This window comes from Mytilus edulis, chromosome 13 (genome assembly GCF_963676685.1).
Source record: "Mytilus edulis chromosome 13, xbMytEdul2.2, whole genome shotgun sequence".
Classification (NCBI taxonomy): domain Eukaryota; kingdom Metazoa; phylum Mollusca; class Bivalvia; order Mytilida; family Mytilidae; genus Mytilus; species Mytilus edulis.
The window spans coordinates 68,515,157-68,537,655 of NC_092356.1; the positions used below are offsets into that span (position 1 = coordinate 68,515,157).

Sequence of the window (22,499 nt, forward strand, 5' to 3'; positions counted from 1 at the left end):
TAAATCTTCTAATACAATACAGTTATCTCTTAATTTATTTAACAAAAATATTCTGAAGTTATTATTCATTTTCTTGTGGGGAAATAGCTATTCATTTAGTTCATTGATATAAAAATAATACAATGTATCTCCAATCCACCAGACAAGTTACTGTACTTCATGATTTATATCTACATTGTCCTAGATTTAGTTTGTCTGTATTATCGAAAACATTCAGTACAAGGTGTGATCTCTTCACAATGGTAAGTTTTAACATTAAATACACTTTTCATAACAATAAACAACCATGTTCATGAGTTACTTATGTTGAAAAAAAAGTTTTCCCGTAAATATGTACTGAATTGTTTGAGTTTTTTTAGAATTGAGTGCTTTGCAAATTGCTGAGCTCATTTTCAGTATCTGTATCTGTATTTCCCTCTTCTGTATATGCATTGGTACGTCACAGATTCCTATCAGATAATGTGTGAGGTAATGTCACAAATTGTTTGACTTTATATCTTGATCAAGAGTGTATAATTCTTTGTAGTTTGCCATTTTCTGGCTTGTTTTTGAAAAATTATTCTTACTCAAGGTTGCAATAATCCATGATGACAATTTCATTATAAGAGAAGGGGTGACAATTTTAATTAGATGTTTAAATCAACAAGTCCGCCTATCATTACACAGAAAACCAAAGAATTAGCAATATGAGCCCCTAGATAAAAACAAATATATTTACCGAAGGGAGGCAGATCTTGTTGGACTTTCATGACAGCAAACAAGAGAATTTCATCAGTTATTTCTTAAATACGTGATGTTACGAATATACCCAAGGTTATTTGTCTCATAACGTCAAAGGATACAGTTGGTCTAGTGTAATTTACATGACTGGTGGTTTGGGAATTTAAAGTTACTTCGGAGTTAAATAAGAGTCTGTTACCAATCCACTATGTTGTAATGTCTTATCAAAGTATCTTATTGGAGTAGTACGACGGTTGTCCTATATGTAGCTGGATCCACTACCGTTACAAGAACATGTGATTTAACAAGTTTGTGGTAGGACTCGTGTCGCTCAGTCATTAGTTTTATATGTTGTGTTTTATGTTCTGCTGTTTGTTTGTTTGTTCTTTTTCTTTAATTTGACACGGAATTGTCAACTTGTTATACACAAATAATTTGAATGTCCCTGTGAAGATATAATCTTTCAATCAGTTTAATGAGGTCTGGAGCTGGCATGTCAGTAACTGATAGAAGTCCTTTGTTCATTTATGTATCAATGTCATTTTGCTTAGTTTCTTTTGTAACCTAGTAAATGTATGACATCGGACTTCTTTTAAACTAAGTTTTACTGTACATGTGCGTATTGCTATGTGTTTCATTATTCTACATTGGTTAGAGGTATAGGGAATGGTTAAAATTTAACAAATCATGTTTAATACCACTGAATTTTTGCGTCATCCCAAGTCAGAAGTCTCTGGTCTATATTTAAATTCGAATTCAAATTTGGTTATTGTCTTTTTTATAGATTCCACATTTCTATTATCAATTTTAATGTTATATTTCACATGGTTATAAAAGGGGAGGTTTGGCATGCCACAAAACCAGGTTCAACCCACCATTTTTTTCATTCAAAAATAATGTCCTGTTCCAAGTCAGGAAAATGGCCATTGTTATATTATAGTTTGTTTCTGTGTGTGTTACAATTTAACGTGGCGTCGTTTGTTTTCTCTTATTTTTGAGTGTAAATTGACATTGCGATAAGACGTGTCACGGTACTTGTCTATCCCAAATTCATGTTTTTGGTTTTGATGTTATATTTGTTATTCTCGTGGGATTTTGTCTGATGCTTGGTCCGTTTCTGGGTGTGTTATACTGTAGTGTTGTGTCGTTGTTCTCCTCTTATATTTTATGCGTTTCCCTCAGTTTTAGTTTGTTACCCCGATTTTGTTTTTTGTCCTTGGATTTATGAGTTTGAACAGCGGTATACTACTGTTGCCTTTATTTATTGTATATTTCGAGGGTCAAGTTCGAAGGCTAAAAGTATCTACATCATCCGTCTCCTTTGAAATGGTTATGACATTTAGAGAGAAAATTGAGACCCTGGAATTCAATTTGTGGATGCTACGCATTTTACTAACAAACTATTAGGATTCTTTTTTTTTGTAAAAAAAAAGTAAACTGATATAATTTCATTAAAGATTACTAGTGAATGACTTAATTCCCTTCGTCCAAAGGGGGACATAGGGCGACTACAGTTTCTCTCCATTTCTTCCTGTACATGGCTGTTCGTTTTGTTTCTTTCCAGGTCATCCCAATTTTACTCAGCTCGGTTGGTAGTCCCCTGCACCAGGTGTTCTTGGCCTCCCCCTTTTTCTTGGGGGTTGCTTGGTGATGTTTATGTCTTCTTTTCTGAGGTATTCCCGATCCACTTCCACTTCCTTGTTCTTATTGTCTAATTTGTTGGCTGTTGTTCTTCTCCATAACTCATTGTTGGATATTTTGTTTGGCCATCTGATGTTGAGGATGTTTTTCAAACATTTATTGACAAAAGTTTGGTTTGATTTGATAGATGCAGCTGTTTCTCGCCAGATTTCTGATCCGCTTAAAAGTACAGATTTGACATTGTTGGTAAACATCCTTAACTTTGTGCTAGTTCTTAAAGCATTACTCCTCCAAACAGGTTTCAGCATGGAATAAACTTTCTTTTTTCTTGCCGATATGTCTTCGTCTGTGCCTCCTAATGTACTGACAATATTTCCAAGGTAAGTGAATTATTGTACATCTTTAAAAGTAGAGTTGTCGATTTTCAGACAATCTTGCTGGTTTGTATCTATCTTAATTGATTTGGTTTTCTGTGTTTTGATGTATAGGCCTGTTTGTTTTGCTACTGTTGCAAAACTTTTGGTCTGATGTTTTGCCTCTTGAAAGCAATGGGATACAGTACAAATGTCATCAGCAAATTCTAGGTCTTCAAGACGTGTTGTGAGAGTCCAACCAATGCTTTTTGGATCTTGGTAGGCTGCTTTACCAATCTTGTCAACTACTTTTAGGAAAAGGAGAGGAGAGAGAATACAACCTTGACGTACCCCATTTGTCACAGGGAATGGTTCGGTTCCACTGTGTATCACTTGGCAGGAAAAATGGTTGTACAGCAGTTTTATCATTTTGATGATATTTTGTTGAATTCCATTGTGTCCCATAATTTCCGCAAGAACCTTGTGGTCAATGCTATCGAAAGCTCTCTGCAAATCCACAAAATTTAGGTAGAGTGTCGTCTGCCATTCTATTGTCTGTTCGATGATAATTCTCAATGTAACTATTTGGTCTACACTTGATCTTTCTTGTCTGAAGCCAGCTTGTTCATCTCTTAATATCTTATATTATCGGCCTCATTTTTCATTCTGCTAAGGATGATGCTACTGAGCAGTTTGCTCGGTATGGACAGTAAAATGATACTTCTTCAGTTGTTACGGAGTGCCTTGTTGCCTATTTGGGGGAATTTTCAATAAAAGTTCTTTACTACAATCATCTGGTATTTCGTCTTTTACCCAGATCTTTTTTAGTTGTTGAATCAGGCTAAGGACAGAGGTTTCATCCAGGACTTTTTTAATAGCTTCATATGGTATGTTATCAATGCCGCCTGCTTTCCCATTTTTTAGACTTTTGATAGCTTTGTTAACTACAGCTGTTGTTACTAGTGAATAGTGTAATAAATATAACCGCACCGCTCCAAGTAATCTACAAATCCAATACAAGCTAAGGATGGTCTATACTCTTGTATTTTAACTTTTATGCCAGATATTTTGATTTTTTTCTTTTCTTTTCGAGAATAATATAGATTTTAAATACAATTATTTTTAAATCTTATAAAATTCTTGATATATTTTTATAGTTTTTGACAGAAAAAAAGGTATCAGTGCTAATTGTATGAAAATTTTTGTGAGAATCATTGCTCTTCACTTTTTTTAATTGTTTTATCTGAAAAACTAGACGCTGCAAAATTGATTGTGACCACACAGATTTACTTCCCATTTTCCATTAAAATATAACAAGACTTTGTTTTCATAGCGAAAGAAGAGTGTCTTATTTTTTTAAACCCATTTGTGAATAGATTTATTAAAAGTCCAATGCGATGTTAACATTTTTATTTTTACAAAGACGTCAGGAAATTTAATCAAGTATTGTAAAATGTTATCTTTATAAAAATAAACAGGAAATGTGATATGATTGCTTATAATTCCAAAAATCGTACATTTGTAAGCATTATCACTTGGTTTTTTTTCCCATAAACTGCAGTAGAAGATAATAACCAAAGTTCAAATTTACATGTATTCGTTTCACCGATAATCATATCAGGAAAGAGAACATAAATACTTCTTAATTGAATAAATAATACATTTACTAGTCCGAGATATTCTAGGGTCATCAGATGTCCGAGCGCAGTCCATATAGAAACATAAAAATACCAGCCCAGTCTTTGGGCGGCAAGTTTCGAGGTCGTTATTTATCATCAACTTCATTTAGGACACAAACTACAATTAATTTCTCTATCATTTCCTTATAACGTTACCCTGCGAAATGTTAGGTAAGTGTAATGTACTCAACAAGTTTCACATTAAACCCAACTTTTAGGAACATTCCTATGTACATTAAATTAGCCAACGCAAATCCATACTGTTATAGACATTTCAAGAGATGTTCCGAAAACTATAAATGTTACCTTTTGCATCTGACCTAATCACAAATTCCAGCCACTGACTAGTTAAAATAACGCATCTAGAACATTAATTACAATCTACTCTTTCATTTCAATCCTTTACAAAACTTTGAAACAAAAATCAGGGGGACAAACACAACCTAAAATAACAAGGAACTATATTCGAAAAAACGAAAAGCGGGGTCGTCAATTGTGGTTTTATACCTGTTTCTCTTATTTTGTAACATATATAGAACAATTTATAATTTAATGCCACTTTAGTACAAATACAAATGCAAACTACAAACATCAGTTAACAAAAACCGCAGCTATTCCAACAACACTGAAACTGGGAAAACTTCTAACTGGAAGGGTATACAGTTCCTGCTTAAAAGTAAAATCACTAAACTACTGAACTCCGGGGGAAATTCCAAACGGAAAGTCCCTAATCAAATGGTAAAATCAAAGCTCAAAGACATCGAACGAATGGATAACAACTGTCATGTTCCTGACTTTTTTCATATGTAGAAAATGGTGGATTGAACCTGGTTTTATATATAGCTAAACCTCTCCCTTGTATGACAAGTGCACCAAAGATAAATGTGAAATGAAAACAGGATTATTGATCAAAATGGTAGACTAGAAAATAACTAAAAAAAACAGCAACCGAGAGAACATAGCAACATTAATAAGACTATCAAAACAAAATATAACTTTTACCAGCTATGGGGTTCCTTGAATTTGATTAATCTGTACATAATTTCCCGGAAAACAACCAATGCGAACATACAATGTATAATAAGATTGAAAAATATGCGAACAACAATTACATTTTCCGGAACAACTACACGTATATGTTGAAAGCTCTGACTCACAACCTTTATAATTTTCCTTGGCTTTTTTAGGAAAGACTTTTATATCACTGGTTAACCCAATTGTTGTTACTGGCAGTTTATGTTGTCAAAGATGGTATCGCTACCTCTAATTGTTATTTCTATCCAACACATGGGATTATACACAACTGGTACCTTGAAGGACATTTCTCACAACCTACACATAATGACAAGCATCATCGGAATTATCAATATAGTTACAGTAATCAATGGAATAATAATGACAAAAGAAGCGTCTTTGTGAAAAGATCGGACATTCATGCAAGGTACTGCCAGTATACCGGTCAACATCATCACGAAGGCGGTAAACATCATATTCTGGTTTACGATTTCCATGTAAGTCAATTTGAATGCATTCTGGTTAATTATTTTGAAAAGCGAGAACAAAGATGTTAAAATGCTATGAACAATGGATATCAATGTCAGTTATTTTCATTTTGATGTATGAGGGAAATAATCAAGAATAGTATCAATATTGCTGCAAATGTGAATTTCATCAGTAGAATCTCAAACATTTTACACTAATATCAAACTCAGGGTATGTTAACATTTTGAATATTCATATATAAAAAAAGTAAAATCACAAAAATACTGAACTCTGAGGAAAATTCAATCGGAAAGTGCATAATCACATGGCAAAATCAAATGGCAAAACACATCCAAAGAATGGACAACTTTCATATTCCTGACTCGGTACAGGCATTTTCAAAATGTAGAAAATGGCGGATTGAATCTGGTTTTATAGCGATAAACTCTCACTTTTTCAACAGTCGCATCAAATTCCGTAATAAAATTCAACGATGCTGAACGTTAAAATATGAATAAAATGAGACACGGCCCATGTTGTGAAGATATAGCATTCATGTACTGGAAATGACGAAAAGACATCTAGAGGGAAACACACATTCTTCAACAGTTATTGACAGAGTTGCCATTTACATTAAAATCTTCAAATAACAAAAAAACTTCAGGATATGACACATGATAACTGTTGACGAGGTGCCTTACTAGGAACATGGATATTAATTATATGCGGTGAGGTTACACAAACTATCTTTTGGAAATTTCAAACAATCCTATTTTTAAATCTTATTCAGTTGATTGACAAAACGTATATAAAAAGATTAGTTGTAGAAACACATATAATTAAATTCACGCAAATGAGTCAAATAACGAGGAATATTTGTTAATTCCCTTATTTTTTGTAGAGTCAAAATCGTATATGGGTTGATGTTACAGGCGGACATTGTGGGTCTCAGGATTGTTGTGGTATGTAAAGATAAATGATTAATTCAAAATTTGTACAACTAGTACAGTGTACATAATTATATTTACTTTTTTGGTCTTTTGGAAAATGTTGTTTGTGCTGTATTTAGACCCTTCTACAATGTAATTTGTGTAACATTCACACGTATAAAAATTGCGGTTTTTATCAATCGCAATCATAGGTTTGAAAGTAGTTTTCAATTTATACTCGTAATTATATTTACTTATATAGGAAAAAGTAAAATCACAAAGATACTTATCTCCGAGGAAAATTGAAAGCGGAAAATCCTTAATCATATACGAAAATTTAAAGCTAAAACACACCAAACGATCGAATAATAATTGTCATATATCTGACTTGAGAGGAAATAAGGTATTGAACCGAAAAAATTTCAAAGTATTTGAACACATTTGTTGTTAGTGTCCGAAATCGCTCGCAATAATCAGTGTCCTTGGTGTGGGAGTTATTGGGAATAACCATTTTTTCTTTTCTTTGTCTGCTATTTGATTGTGTTTAATCATTATACCAGTATTTTGGTTTCTTACAAACATTCTCCCAATGAATACAATACTTGTACATTGTTAGCTCACCTGGCCCAATGGAGCCTTTCTCATAAATTTGAGTCCGTTTCCCCCGTCTTCCGTTAATTTTTTACAAAAATCATCACCTATAAAACGAAAAGGCTAACTTTAACTAAATTTGGCCATAATAACATTAAGGTATTTACTTTTAAAAATTTGTTCGATGACCCCGCCAAAAGAATAACAGTGCCGACATGGATATATATATGTTCCGGACCATATGAGTATTTGACCATACGCGTATGGTCATGACCGTAAGCGTAATCATACGGTCCGATCATACGCTTATGGTCCGACCGTACGCGTATGGTCGGGGTTATTAACACTCTATTCAAGTTTACTGTTGATACTTCTGAACTCTTCATATGGTATGACCGTTCATTTGAAAAAAGACCCTGTATCATATAGGTAATTTTATTAGTATATTATGATGAAAAAGATAAGCTAGATTAAAATAAGAAGTTTCACAGAATTAATTTTACTTAATTGACAAATTGATAGTAAAAGACTAAAAAAAGAAATATTTCTTAATGAACTGTTACACAAGAGTCACTGGAAAATAACATAATTTATCTAAGTTGTCTTGTGAATATGGTGTATTGCAGTCATTTTACGATATTTGAGATCTAGAGCTTCTTAAAAACATGGGAAACATCAGAATGGCCAAATACCTCGATGTCAACGTACGCAGCTTCAGAAAGGCTAGCGTTTCACTCGCAAATAAAAGGTGTAAATGAAAAGGATCGTTCGCAAATTTCTTGCAAATGCAAAAAAGCTATGATACCGTGTGAAAGTGAATGTCACTCCGAGCCTACATACAAGAATGTCACTAGCGAAAAGTAACTATCGCATCAATATTTAATATTTACGTAGTTTCTTTATTATAAAATTAATTTTGAATTGTCATGTAACCATCACTGTTTTTTTACATCATGTTTTTGTATTATTGAAATGTTTATAATGTAATTTGAAAAAAAAAAACTATATGGTCCAGCCCGTTAATAACAAAACGAGTATAATACTCAAATGGTTCGGAACATATATATAGAATATAAGGGTAAAATGCGTCATTTGGTCTTTATCTCTGACATTAAAACATTTAAAGCCAATCTGACATAGATATAGGTACGTACAAATGTTTTTCAGGTGAAGATCTATCTGTTCTGACATTTTAAACGAATTGAACAACCCGTTTTTTTTTCGTTTTCGTTTATTATTTTGAATATTAATCAGGATAACGATAAAGAACTGTAAACACCCATAATGTTCAGCAAAGTAAGGTCTACAAATAAGTCATACCTACCAAAAATTGTCAATTAACTTGCTAAGAGGTGTTAATGCCCTTTTGAATAAATATTTAACTATTTCTCGTACATTTTGCATTTGTTTACAAAAGTCTTCTTCTCTGACACTATTGAGACAAATTTACCAAACTATCCAACAATCATCATTAGGATATGTATTTTAAAATTTGTGTCTGAAGCTACCACCTACCAATCAACATGGCCACCATTGTTAAAAAAAAATCTAACGAGGGGGTTCATGCAATACTAGTATTATGTACTGTCATTTTATTAATTGGTTTGTGCTCATGACATTTTTGATTAGACAAGACCATTTCTGTTCCAAAGTTACCAAATGATCAGGATTCAACAACGTGCGAGCAACTTGGTTTTTTTTCTTCAAAGTTGTTCTGATTTTCGACTCTCGGGCACGGCTAGCAGGTTAAAGGTAGGTTTGAGAACATACATATTTGCATAGCCCGCTAAATACTATGTGAGTCTGATGCTAGTCAATGTTGTATTTTTACCAACATTTAAAGTAGTTATCAGTTGTTAGTCAGTATAACTAGAAAAAAAAAAGACAGATTATAGAAAATTCATATGTCAAATTTCATGTGTCCTTAGTATATAATACTTTTATATTGTTTATAGGAAGTGGTCAACCTGTGTTTAACTACTGTCAGTCAAGTCCGTGCCAGAATGGACATCACTGTAACAATCAGAATACTGGATATGCATGTCATTGTACGACTGGTTATCATGGAAATAGACGTGAACATGGTAAGATCCTGATTTAATCCTGATTATATTCACATAAATCTCTAAATTTGGTGGTATTTTTGTACATGATATTTGCAGACGTCTTTCTTTGGTAGATGCATTCAAAGAAGAATAAATTCGTTCTTATGTTGTACTGTTATACCACTGTCCCAGGTTATGGGGAGGGTCGGGATCCCTTTAACATGTATAACCGCGCCACATTATTTATGTATGTGCCTGTCCCAAGACAGGAGCCTGTAATTCAGTGGTTTATATAAATAAGACCGTTAGTTTTCTCGTTTGAATTGTTTTACATTGTCTTATCGGGGCTTTTATAGCTGACTATGCGGTATGGGCTTTGCTCATTGTTGAAGACCGTACGGTGACCTATAAATGTCTGGGTCATTTTGGTCTCTTGTGGACAGTTGTCTCATTGGCAATCATACCACATCATCTTTTTTATATCATAATCGTGTAAATGTGGGAAAGGTGATGAAGTTGTTCGTTGTACATGTGGGTATGGTAAAATAGAAAATATGCCAAAAGTTTAAACATTTCTGAATGGTACAAACATACCTGTATGCTAACGTACTAGCCAACTGGCCTGTGGGTTATTTGAACTTGTAAGGTGCTAGTTCACCGGAACAAAAAAACTTAAAATTTTGTGCTAACTAAATTTTGAAAGAAGATAATTATATAGTTCTATATAAAATGTACAGACGAGTGATTAATACATAAATATACCAGTATATGCAGCATATTATCAAAATATGACAATAACGGTCATCTCATAACAAAAAAATATATATTTATAAAAAACATTTCCATAAGCTATTAATGGATAGGACAAATGAAAAAACTATCTGTTGTTTTTTTTTTGTGATAAATACACAATTCGTGACCAAATTTTTCATGGGTTTACAATATGCCGCCCCATATAAAAATATATTGTGTAATTTATTGAAAAAATCATTCCTAACTTTTTGAAATTCATTTTCAGCTATAAATCGTAAGTATAAATATAGAAGATGTGCAATTTTCAATTTGACTGCCGGCAATCACTACGCAACTAACTATATAGTGTTGTTGGTATTCAAGTCGTTGTTTGTATAAATAGATACAATGAGATGTGGTTCCAGGCAATTGAGACAACACTCAATCCAAGTAACAAAAGTGGTACAACGTTATCTATTATCGTTCAAATTTCGGCTTAACCATGGTGGATTGGCTCAAACTGAACGGCAATCTATAAAAGGCCAATGACTAGTGTCAAACCCTTTAATCAGGAAAACTAACACGCAAATTTATATGAAAAACGAAAAACGAGAAACACTTATGATCCAAATAAAAAAAATCAACGATCACTGAACAACATGTTTCTGACTTAGCACTGGTTAACACAAATGCAGCAGATTTACAGGCACCAACTGCAACAAAGGTAGAACATTGCTATCAGATTATTACATACAATCTGAATCTCGAGTAACACATCTGTGTCCAGTGAAAATCTTGTCTTGTAGAAATGTACTTGATGTAAGACATTTCACAACCCTTTTTATTTTTTTTTTATTTTACATAATTAAAACTAATAGTAAAAAAGAAATAATATACGTATTGACATTTATACCCTATTGCAGTAATAAATGAAAACACCAATATGTGTTACATTCAGTAGTGTAAATGTCAACCTTACATATTGATAAAAAAGTACAGTTTTATATTATTTCTGTTAAATCATTTAAAAGGTTTTTTTTAAATCCAAATTACTTGCAACATCTCCAGGATGCCCATAGTAGATTTGACCGAAAATTGCTAGAGAACCGTATAGAAGTAATCATTATTATCAAAAAAATTGGATAAACCGATTCACACGTGAATGTACTGTCATGTGACCGTTCGTCGTATGATCACTCGGGATACACGTGTACATGTAATGGTTCTAACTGTAATACATGTATAAACCTTTGAATAGACTTATTAAGAGGGGATATAGTTACGATACTGTTGTCAGGTCATTAAAGATTGCATATTTTTGCGTTAATATTGATTCACTTATAGGGTCTTTGCATCGGAACTAAACACATTTATTCAAAAACCAGTTGTTGACATGGCACGGGTTATGTTCTTCTCATATATGTTATGATGGTATGATACTAAACCCCTAACGGGAAGGATTGTGCCTGATGTTCATATGATGAAATCATAATCTTTCAGTCAGTTTAATTGAAGTCTGGAGCTAGCATGTCAGTTAACTGCTAGTAGTCTGTTGTTATTTATGCATTATTGTCATTTTGTTTATTTTCTTTGGTTACATCTTCTGATATCAGACTCGGACTTCGCTTGAACTGAATTTTAATGTGCGTATTGTTATGCGTTTCCTTTTCTACATTGGCTAGAGGTATAGGGGGAGGGTTGAGATCTCACATACATGTTTAACCCCGCCGCATTTTTGCGCCTGTCCCAAGTCAGGAGCCTCTGGCCTTGGTTAGTCTTGTATTATTTTAATTTTAGTTTCTTGTGTACAATTTGGAAATTAGTATGGCGTTCATTATCATTGAACTAGTATATATTTGTTTAGGGGCAAGTTGAAGGACGCCTCCGGGTGCGGAAATTTCGCGCTACATTGAAGACCTGTTGATGACCTTCTGCTGTTGTTTTTTTCTATGGTCGGGTTGTTGTCTCTTTGGCACATTTCCCATTTCCATTCTCAATTTTATAATCGATACAAATGCAAACTGGTTGTATATGTTATAAGAAGTCGATATCATTCATCTATTTGACAATTAAGAACTTCCATTAAGAATATAAATTAATCCAAATTTTAAAAGTAAATCATAAATTTCAGCGATCAACTGTAAGTATTTATTTCTAGATAGACAAAAATAGCAAGTAGTTTAAATTGATTATGTATATCATAGAACTATCAACAAAATATTGCAATGTTGATACCATATAAACGATAACATCATGTTTCATCATGTTCCGTGCAGTAACGTGACATATCAATTTGATGTATTCATGCATTGCTGCCTGCAATACCAAACCGTGCTAAATATGTTTTGATGATATACTATTTGTGTATGCCAGTCAAACATGCAATTCCTCACCTCTTGTTTTAACGGCAAATTAATGTCCATACTACATGTTGGGTTTTTTTTCTTTCATTCTGTAGCCAACCAAATCAAAATTTGAAATATTACAAGTGAAATTGACCTTGCAAGTTTGATAAGTAAAACGATACAAAGAACATGCTTTTAAATGGGAATGAAAATCATCGTCATATGAAAGTGATTGTTGAATTGATCAATACATTAGTTGTTTTGAAGTCTGATCACTCGACAAACTATTTCACAAAAAAAACTAGCGTACTCCTACCCCCTCCGCTCTCTTTAAATATTCAATTTTCACCAAAAGGTGATGCGATGATTATAATGATTGCTAGCATAATCTGCTCATATCTTAAAATATGCCTTAATGACTTTAATAACTGCATAGTTATAATCTTGTTTCTATACGCAGCTTCCGACACTGACTATTTATATTTATAAATTGTCATATACTATTACAAGGATCACATGTTAACACTAGAAACACAGATCTGGAATATTCTGTTTTTATAAAAAAATAAATGCAAGAAAAATTACAGGATGCGTATGGTGTAATTTATACGTGTTTCTCGTTTCTCGTTTTTTATATAGATTAGACCGTTTGTTTTCCCGTTTGAATGGTTTTACACTAGTATTGTTGGGGTCCTTTGTAGCTTATTGTTCGGTGTGCATTGACCTATAATGATTTACTTTTATAAATTGTTATTTGGATGGGAAGTTGTCGCATTGGCACTTCCTATATCTATCAAGATACCACACACATACACGTAAACACATATGTATTTGCTTTGGAAATTAGAATATCATTCATAAATAGATTTAAAACTTAAACTACTAGGTTAGTCAATCTTAGGACGAAATCCTTCTTATAAACTATTGCAAGACGTGCGTTTTCCAGTCAGCGAAGTACTTTTTAAACATTAAGTTATGGTGGAGGTGATACATTTATATCTGCTCACTTTTGTTTGAATTGATAACAACTCGTATTAATCACATGAATACCGGTCTAACAAAGACCTGAATGGTATATAAACAATAATGTGTGTGAACAAACAAACATAAAAGGTAAAAATGTCTGAAACTGTAGTACAGAGGTCAATATTGTGTTAAAATTCTAAATTCTTTACACTTAATTTTAGAAGTAATTTCTATATTTCAGCAATAGACCGTAAGTACTTATTTGTGGACGAAAATAGCTTATAGAACACCTTATCTAATTTTTCACGGTTAAAAGGTTTTGACTTGGATTCTTCATACGCTGAGATCAGTCTCACTGATCAGCAACAAGAATTGACAAGAAGTGATCAGAAGGATAATAAGTATTAAGAAGCGACATAATGTGACTAGAATTGTAAAATAGCAAACATTAGCTTGTCATTATTCTTCTTGCTGCGTCGAAACACATTTTGTTGCTTGTGATCGCAAATTATTCAGACCTGCAGAAATAGTTGGAGTGCGATTTGTTTCCTATATCATAAGTATATATGATTCCATTATACGCGATGTTCTTGATTAAAAGTATTTCATTATCATTTTCTTCCATGAGATCTAAAGATGCATAAATTAGGTGTTTGTGCATCAAATTCATAAGTGTATGGCGTACAGGTCAAGAATATCAGGAGGCAATCGATTGGATTTTAATGTTTTATTTGATGTTTTATTTCATTATCATTATAGAAACAAATGATTAGATGTGTCCTTTTCATGTTATGATGTTACACTTTTGTTTCAGAAAGGGCGAAGGTTGGTACCTATTAAAATGTTTAAACCTGATGCATTTGTTTGAACTTGTCACGAGTCAGGAATCTCATGTTCAGTAGTTGTCGTTGTTTGATGTGGTTCATAAGCGTTTTTCGTTTTATATTTAGATTATGGGCTTTGGTCATTGTTGAAGGCGATTCGGTGACACCTGTTGTTATTTTTGTGTCATTTGGTTTCTTTTGAGAGTTGTGTCATTGACAATAATACCACATCTCCGTTTTATAAAGACCGTTATAGGTTGGTGTTCGGTTTGAGCAAATGCTCTGTGGAGAGGACTGTACTTTGACTACTATAATTTACTTTTAAAACTAGTGACTTAGATGTGAGAGTTGTTGTTTTATTGGCATTCATACCATATCTATAGGTAATCGTAGAATATCTGATTTATTCCATTCCAATAAATGCAGTATCGAATTTTGTATGTCTCGCCGGAGATCGGACTTTAACTTCGATAATTGAACTGTTTCGATTGTATAAATCTGATAGTACACTGGTACCCACTTAAGAATTTACATGTATATTTTTTTAGAAATTAGATAATCACACCATAACGTAACTATTCAAAGTTGCATTTTAAGTTAACTTGAAACATCTTTGGTGTTAACTAGTGCACGAATACACGTTTGAAGTGATGAACATAAAACTAAATACACTTAAGGTAACAGGTACGTAAATGGCTTGTCCTGGGATTTTTAAAAGAACTTGTATGCACGTAGAACCTATTAAAAGATAATGAAAAATCGAAAAAATTAAGTTGGTCACTGATCTAATTTCCGAGTTCCAGGCATTTGAAAATGGTAATGAAACAACATAAAGTACATAGACTTAACGTCAAATTTGAACCAAAAATAAGAAATTTCAATCTTTATTTATTCTGCAGTTTAAACCAATTCTACGATTTTTCTATAAAAATCAAATGTTTTTGAGGTATTATTTTCCTTTCTTTTAATATATAATTTTAATGGGGTTATCGAACTCCTTTTTCATATATCAGCCGTTGAAAGGGTGTTGTTGAAGGGAAAAGAGAGAAAAATCATGACGTCGCCGAAAGGATTACGCAACGCCAAGGCTATTTCAGCAGAATTGTGAAGACAGCGACTGCCTCATTATAATTTGTTTGGTTATTCAAATGCGCTATAGAGCATATTATCCTGCCTGGAAAAAGGATTGATTACCTATTATTGTTTTTTCAGTGATTATACGAGGTCCTAAGTAATTATAACGTATTTCTTGAATAATTAAAAACACAATGTTTAAGGACATATGTTTATAAACTTATTGAACAGAAACGATAAAAGATCTATCATTAATATTGGATTTTCCAAGTGACGATATACATTCAATGTTCACATATATGACCACAACTTTTCTACTTCACAATATCAGTGGAGGCGAAATATACCGCGCAACGGGAAAATGAAACTTATAAGCCGAAAACATGTCTGACAATGTCATGTGAAAAACACGAAAAACAGCCAAAAGACCAACAATGGTAAATAAATGGGGAAATGTGTCCATGGGACACAAATGATACGCCCGCTTGCATATGATGCTATAGAGTGATATTTCTAAAAAAAAAAAGACTTTAAAAGTGACGCCACCAAAATTTAAACTAGATCTGTGATTCTTTTTTTTTTTTGGTAATCAGTATTGTGTATAAGTCTTCTAACATTTGGTTGAGGCAAACTAAAGTTAGAGAACGGAAACCAATTTTGGACGGTACGACGGACAGACAGACAAACAAGTGTTAAAAGTAATGTCCCCTCCTCTACGGCGTGTGCATAAAAAAAATCAAAATATTTAACTTTTAATCCTCCGATAGTTGCAGGAGGTCATGCATATAAAATATATAAAATTATGGGTCAATAACACGAGAACATTACCGTGATATATATAAACATGAACACATACTTCGATCCAGTACTGGTCATTTGCAAACTTAACGAAATTTTGCGCAATTTAAAATGAATTGATTGGTGCTAGCAGAAATTTCTACATCTTCAGTATAATATATACTTTGCTAATTGTTTTATTTTTGAAGTGGCGGTAAAGCCGTAATTTTCAATCAGCGGATAAGTCTATATTTTTCCCTTGTCGCTTTTTAATGCAGGAAACTTGTTATTCACAATGTTCCATTCAATTCATTACATATTGACTGAAAAGTGTATTCACTTCTTTTAAATTTTCGTTCATTTTGAAAGACAGTTCCCGTTTGTTCATGCGGAAGGCCCCATCACCATTACACATTTGAACTATTGTTCAAGTTAATTGTCACTCTCTCTTGCTTACCCGTCTGAAGTAACTCCGAAATTATATTTAAAAAATTTCATGTCACACAGAAAGCAATTAAACTCTTTTGCTTTCAATATTTGTTTTACTATAAATTATTTGTTTTAAAATAGCACTAGTACTTTCATTTTCAAATTCTATTTATATACCATATTGCGGACGTGAAAGAAAGCACTGTAAAGAAAGATTTATGTTTATATTTATTTGAGAAAATGGTTATATCAGTTAAAACAGGAATATCAAGTTTAAAATAATTAGTATTAACCTCTTTTTTTTGTGTGTCAAGGATTGAATACGTCCTAGCAGTTTTCATTTACGTTGACAGTTGTCAGTTTGGGAAAATTTATTTCTTGAACATGTTGAATGCAAATGACTGAATGTATTAAAGTCCGTGACAAAGTTTGCTATGGAATTTCAATAAATAAAATGACAATATATAGTGTAAGCTTAATTTTATTACTGTGGGAGTTTATGATATTTACTATACATTTTGTACGTCACATATCAACCACAACATTCCCAATTTTTTAAGTCATTAGTCTTTGCCGATAACCGGCGTATTGTAAGTTCATGTATGGACAGTTACCCCAAGGTATAAACAAAATAGTTCCGAGACCCATTCTTTGTACTTTAAACAGTTTTGTAGAAACATAATTTAAATGCAAGCTTTAAGTTGGTCAGCTAGTATTAGTAAACCCAACTCAGTCGCTCTTCGGCCATCACGACATGCCAAGATTCTTTCATTTTCATGGGAGGAAAGCACTGTTTAACTGTTACAAGATATTTCATTTCACATTCTTCAATTTTAGCTATATTTTGATGAGATGCATTCAATACTCTTCCACCATATTGACCATTATCGCACCGCGGGTAAAATATCACGTTGTGATTGGTTTAACGCCGTCACGTGGTGACCCCCTATGAGACCGTATGGGGTTAGTAAAGTTCATAGGGGGTTCATGACGCGTTAATGGTGACGTCATCTATTTATCTTGTTCTGTTTCGTTGTTTATTTTTCAACAAAACGTAGCAGAAAAGGTCCAGCGTGCGATAAATTCGTTATACGGTTAACTACTAACCCCCTACGGATCCATAGAGGGTGAATAAAATTCATAGGGGACTCGGCATCCGGCCTCACCCCTTATGGATTTTAATAACCATCTATGGATCCGTAGGGGATCAGAAGCGAACCATATAACTTATATTATTCCGACGAAGCGGAATATATTCCGACATCTTGAAAATATTTTCTCTGGTGTACGGGAGATAACTCCCATAGCAACAAACGCCGATTTTCCCTTTTTCCGCTAGAGGCGTTCATTAACGTACCTTTCACCTTAAAGTGTCATGTTAACAGCATAAAAGAAAAACATATTAAATAGAGGGTACGAACACATATTAACCCAGCTGCTAACCAACGTAAGTCATTTAAATTATGATTGTTATATATGGTTTTAGGGGCCAGCTGAAGGACGCCTCCGGGTGCGGGAATTTCTCGCTTAATTGAAGACCTGTTTGTGACCTTCTGCTGTTGTTTTTTCTATGGTCGGGTTGTTGTCTCTTTGACACATTCCCTATTTCCATTCTCAATTTTATTTGTTATATGCACTGTTAAACCATCTAGAAATTGACAATGAGGGTCAGTTGAGGGCAAAACTTAACAAAAAAACAGATGATTTCAGCTTCTAATTTGTGAACTTTCCATTTCTATTTAGCAGCATTACAGCAGAGCCTGCATAGGATATTCCCGGTTTTTTATTTCCGTTCATGATTTCCTCGATAGAAGGTTGCTCACACAGAAGCTATCAAACCCTTCGTAAATTTTACGGATGCTATCAAAAGTTAGTTAACCATTGTCAGTTTACTGTCTATCTATGACGTAGACTATCCCTCTAGTAACTTTTGCCCCTCTTTAAAAGAATATTCGTTTCACTCATGATAAGGGATATGTTCGTAATGTCGTAACTACAATCCCGTGCCCTTTTCGTGAATGGGACCTGCCGAATCAGACTTATTACCGGGTTCATACTAACAAAAGTAACACAACAGGTGTAACATGTGGAGCAAGATTGCTTACAAGTCCGGCGCATTTTAAATCTTTACAAAATTATGAAGGGGTTCGTGTTGCTTCGTCCTAATTTTTCAATGTGGTGTTTTGTGTTCTATTGTTTGTCTGCTTTTCTTTTTATTTTGCAATGGTTATATGTACCTCTGGTATCTTTCGCCCCCTTATATAACAGCTGCTTTTAAATACTTATTTCATTACTTTCATCTGTCCTTTAGCATATCTAGGTCTTTGAAAAAGTAGCTCATAAGTTTAATATGATTTTTTTTTTAGACTGCAATCCCAATCTATGTTTACACAACGGAGTTTGTCATAATCACCCTTTAGGATATTCATGTACTTGCCAACAAGGATACACCGGTCTACAATGTAAACAGAGTATGTATGAACAATCAACAATCTTTTTATAATTATTAACTTACAAGTGCAAGTCCTTAGTGACATAAAATAACTCAGACAAAAGAAACAACATGAATAAACCAGCAACAGAAATTTCATAATCTTAACTTATCGTATTGGTCACAAAATACTCTAAAGACATAACCTTCATGTGTTTATAAATCGTTAATATGCTAAAGTTATATACTATGGTCAAAAAAGGTTAATGTCAAAAATACCGAACTTCAAGAAAAATTCAAAACGGAGTCTTTTATCAAATGTCCAAATCAAAAGTTCAAATACATCAAACGAAGTGAGTGTTTATCTAATAATGATATATTCCAGATAATAAATATTACACAAACGTTTCGAATTTCACCTTAATGTCTTTGATATCTATATGTGTAACCGGCATTGATTAAATCGTTGAATGTAAATTTCAATAGTTGATTTATTCTGTATAGTTTCTTTCAATGTTTAGAATTATTGTTACTTGTTTTTTTATATCTACATACATATGTACATACATATTCGGATAGTTTTACGAGTCAAAAAATCACTCATGACACAGTAAAATCAACGCACATACTATTTATGTTGTAAACTTGTACCTATACAATGTGTTGTTTTTTTTTCATTCCGTAGTCGTTGCCCGTAAGTATTTATTTATTTTGGTTAAATATCTAATTTTTTATCATTTTTACAAAAAAAGATCATAACATTACGCTAGGTTAAGATTTAATTGCTAAAAATAATAATAATAATAATAATATTAATAATAATAATAATAATAATAATAATAATAATAATAATAATAATAATAATAATAATAATAATAATAATAATAATAATAATAATAATAATAATAATAATAATAATAATAATAATAATAATAAAAATAATAATAATAATAATAATAATAATAATAATAATAATAATAATAATAATAATAATAATAATAATAATAATAATAATAATAATAATAATAATAATAATAATAATAATAAAAATAATTATAATAATAATAATATACAATTATTTAAATGTAATAAATATTCAATCGGAAAATAAATTGTTTTCAAAAGATTACCTCTTATACTTTGGGTTGGAACGACATATTTAATGTTATTTTATTTAGTTTAAACTGTATTTAATATAATACGCATATATTAATTATTCTAATATGACGTCCCTATTACGCTTTGTAAACAAAGTTGTGCACTAATCAGCACAAGAAATGTGTTTGACACATTCGCATAAACTGACTATTTGCATTCTCGTTGTTTTCATTTTTATCTTCATATAAAAGTTCATATATTTTATCTCCTTACATAAAATCTATTAGTAATTGACATAAAACATTATATAATTGCCCTCTAGTAGTTTTTAAAACCTTATTTGATATGAAAATGCCTGCAAATGGCTTCGACCGGTATCGTTGTTATGGCTGTTCCGTCCATTTAGCAAACCTCCCATGTAAATGCACATGTTCGATGACTCATCGTCTGCTGTCAAAATGAATAGATACACAGTATCGCCGTTGAAAATTGGACTCAGAGTAGATTATAAAGGGGCATCTTATAAAATAACAGACCACCTCATGGAACAAAATGCTGTTAGGCAATACATAATACAATCTATGGCTGATGGAGGAACAAAAAGGGTTTTCAGACACGAGATATGTGATGCCAGAGTTAGTTCAGTTTTCTCAAATTTGACAGAGGACACCATATTCAATTTTGAAAATAATGAACAGTCACAGTCAGATGGAAACTATCCCGGATTGATCAAGACTTGACTGCTAACTGTATAAACCAAGAACCACCTGCCAAAAAGCCCAGATTTAAGGAGCTGCCTAGCAAAGAAGAAATTGAAAAGTTAGCGCTGGCAAGAACTGAGCCAAGAACCAACCAGCAGACATTATGGGGTGTACAACTTTCAAGAGGTAAAAACCATTAAGTGCAAAAATATTACGTAGATGGGAAAATATAATCATAAGTTGATTGTAAATTAAACATTTTAATGATAAACCTAGAAAATCGTGAGGTAATTGGTATTCGGCAATGAGTCAGCAACCTAGCAATATTTTTTTTACTGTTTCAAACATAAACTTTACTCTTCAGTGTTAGGGACTATAACGTAATAAACAAGAAATCAAAAAAATCAAATGATGCAAATTACAAAATGTAGCATTCTCACAATTAAATGAGATGTAATTCGATTGTCACTGTCAAGATGCTGATTTAAAAATAAAAATATTCCTTGATATTTGTTTTTCTGTACATACGGTAGTGTTATTTACTATACATGTATATGCAAGCATACTTAAACCAAAATATATTAAAGAAATTATTATAACAGTTATGAGCATTCTGAAGTAGTAAACAAAACACCCCGGTGGGGAATCGAACCCCATCCTCCTACAGATAGGTGTACTTCCAAAATACTACCAGAGTTTAATGTTTTGTTAAGTATTACAGCAGAAAAAGCATAACATATTTTCACTACAAAATTTTGAATGACACGAACATATTGGTACATGAAAAGAAGACAAGCTGAATATTATGTTTTTAGTCTAAAAAAAAATATTGATAGAATACTGTACATGTATATACATAGGTCGCTCTCGTCTACATGCACAAAGTATGCACAAACACCAACATGCTTTGAGCATAAAACGCTAAATTAAAACATGCAGGCCTCTGTTATTTATTTGAAATGAATCATGTCTTTCAAATAAATTATACCCATACAAAATTCATCACAATTGAATAAAATATTTATAAGAATTACTTGAATACATATAAAAATGGTACAAATAATTTCAGGTTGGCTAACTGAAAACAAGTACAGCAGCAGTTTTCAGGAACTAGATGAAACTACCCTAAATGACAGATTGTGCTACTTTTATGCAAGTTTGCAGACCAAACAAGGCAATGATTATTCAAAGTCAGCACTCGTCGGTATTCGATCTGCTATTTCTAGGCATCTAACTGGTCCACCTTATAATCGTGACATTAACATTATAACTGACTAATCATTTATGCCATCAAATCATGTAATCACGGGTATGATGAAGAAATTGAAAAGGGAAGGGAAAGACATAACAGTACATAAAAAGGCTGTAGCTGAGGGTGATATTTAAAAGCTATACTCCAGTGGTATATTCAGTACTGATCACCCAGTAACTCTTCAAAATAAGGTTTTGTGGGACATTATGCTCAATTTCGAAGGAGGTGACAGGAGGGGCTTGCTGAATTAAAGAAAACATCTTATGCCAAATCTAAAGATGACAAAGGTCAAGAATACTACAAAATGACTTATAATGAATGTGACAAAACACACCATGGTGTAGATTCGAAAAAAAACTCAAGGGACGTACGAATGTATGCTAAACCCGGGGATATCCACTGTCTAGTGTTAAGCTTGGACTTTTATCTA

The 22,499-nt window shown here is 32.6% G+C and overlaps 1 protein-coding gene across 1 annotated transcript; it reads left to right on the forward strand.

Moving 5' to 3' along the window:
* Positions 1-208: 208 nt before the first annotated feature.
* Positions 209-22,095, forward strand: LOC139500503 (uncharacterized). Its single transcript, XM_071289246.1, has 6 exons — positions 209-242; positions 5,581-5,904; positions 6,777-6,837; positions 9,351-9,479; positions 20,815-21,003; positions 21,887-22,095. The coding sequence occupies exons 1-6, from the start codon at positions 240-242 to the stop codon at positions 22,093-22,095; spliced, it is 915 nt and encodes a 304-aa protein (XP_071145347.1). The 5' UTR covers positions 209-239.
* Positions 22,096-22,499: the final 404 nt, after the last annotated feature.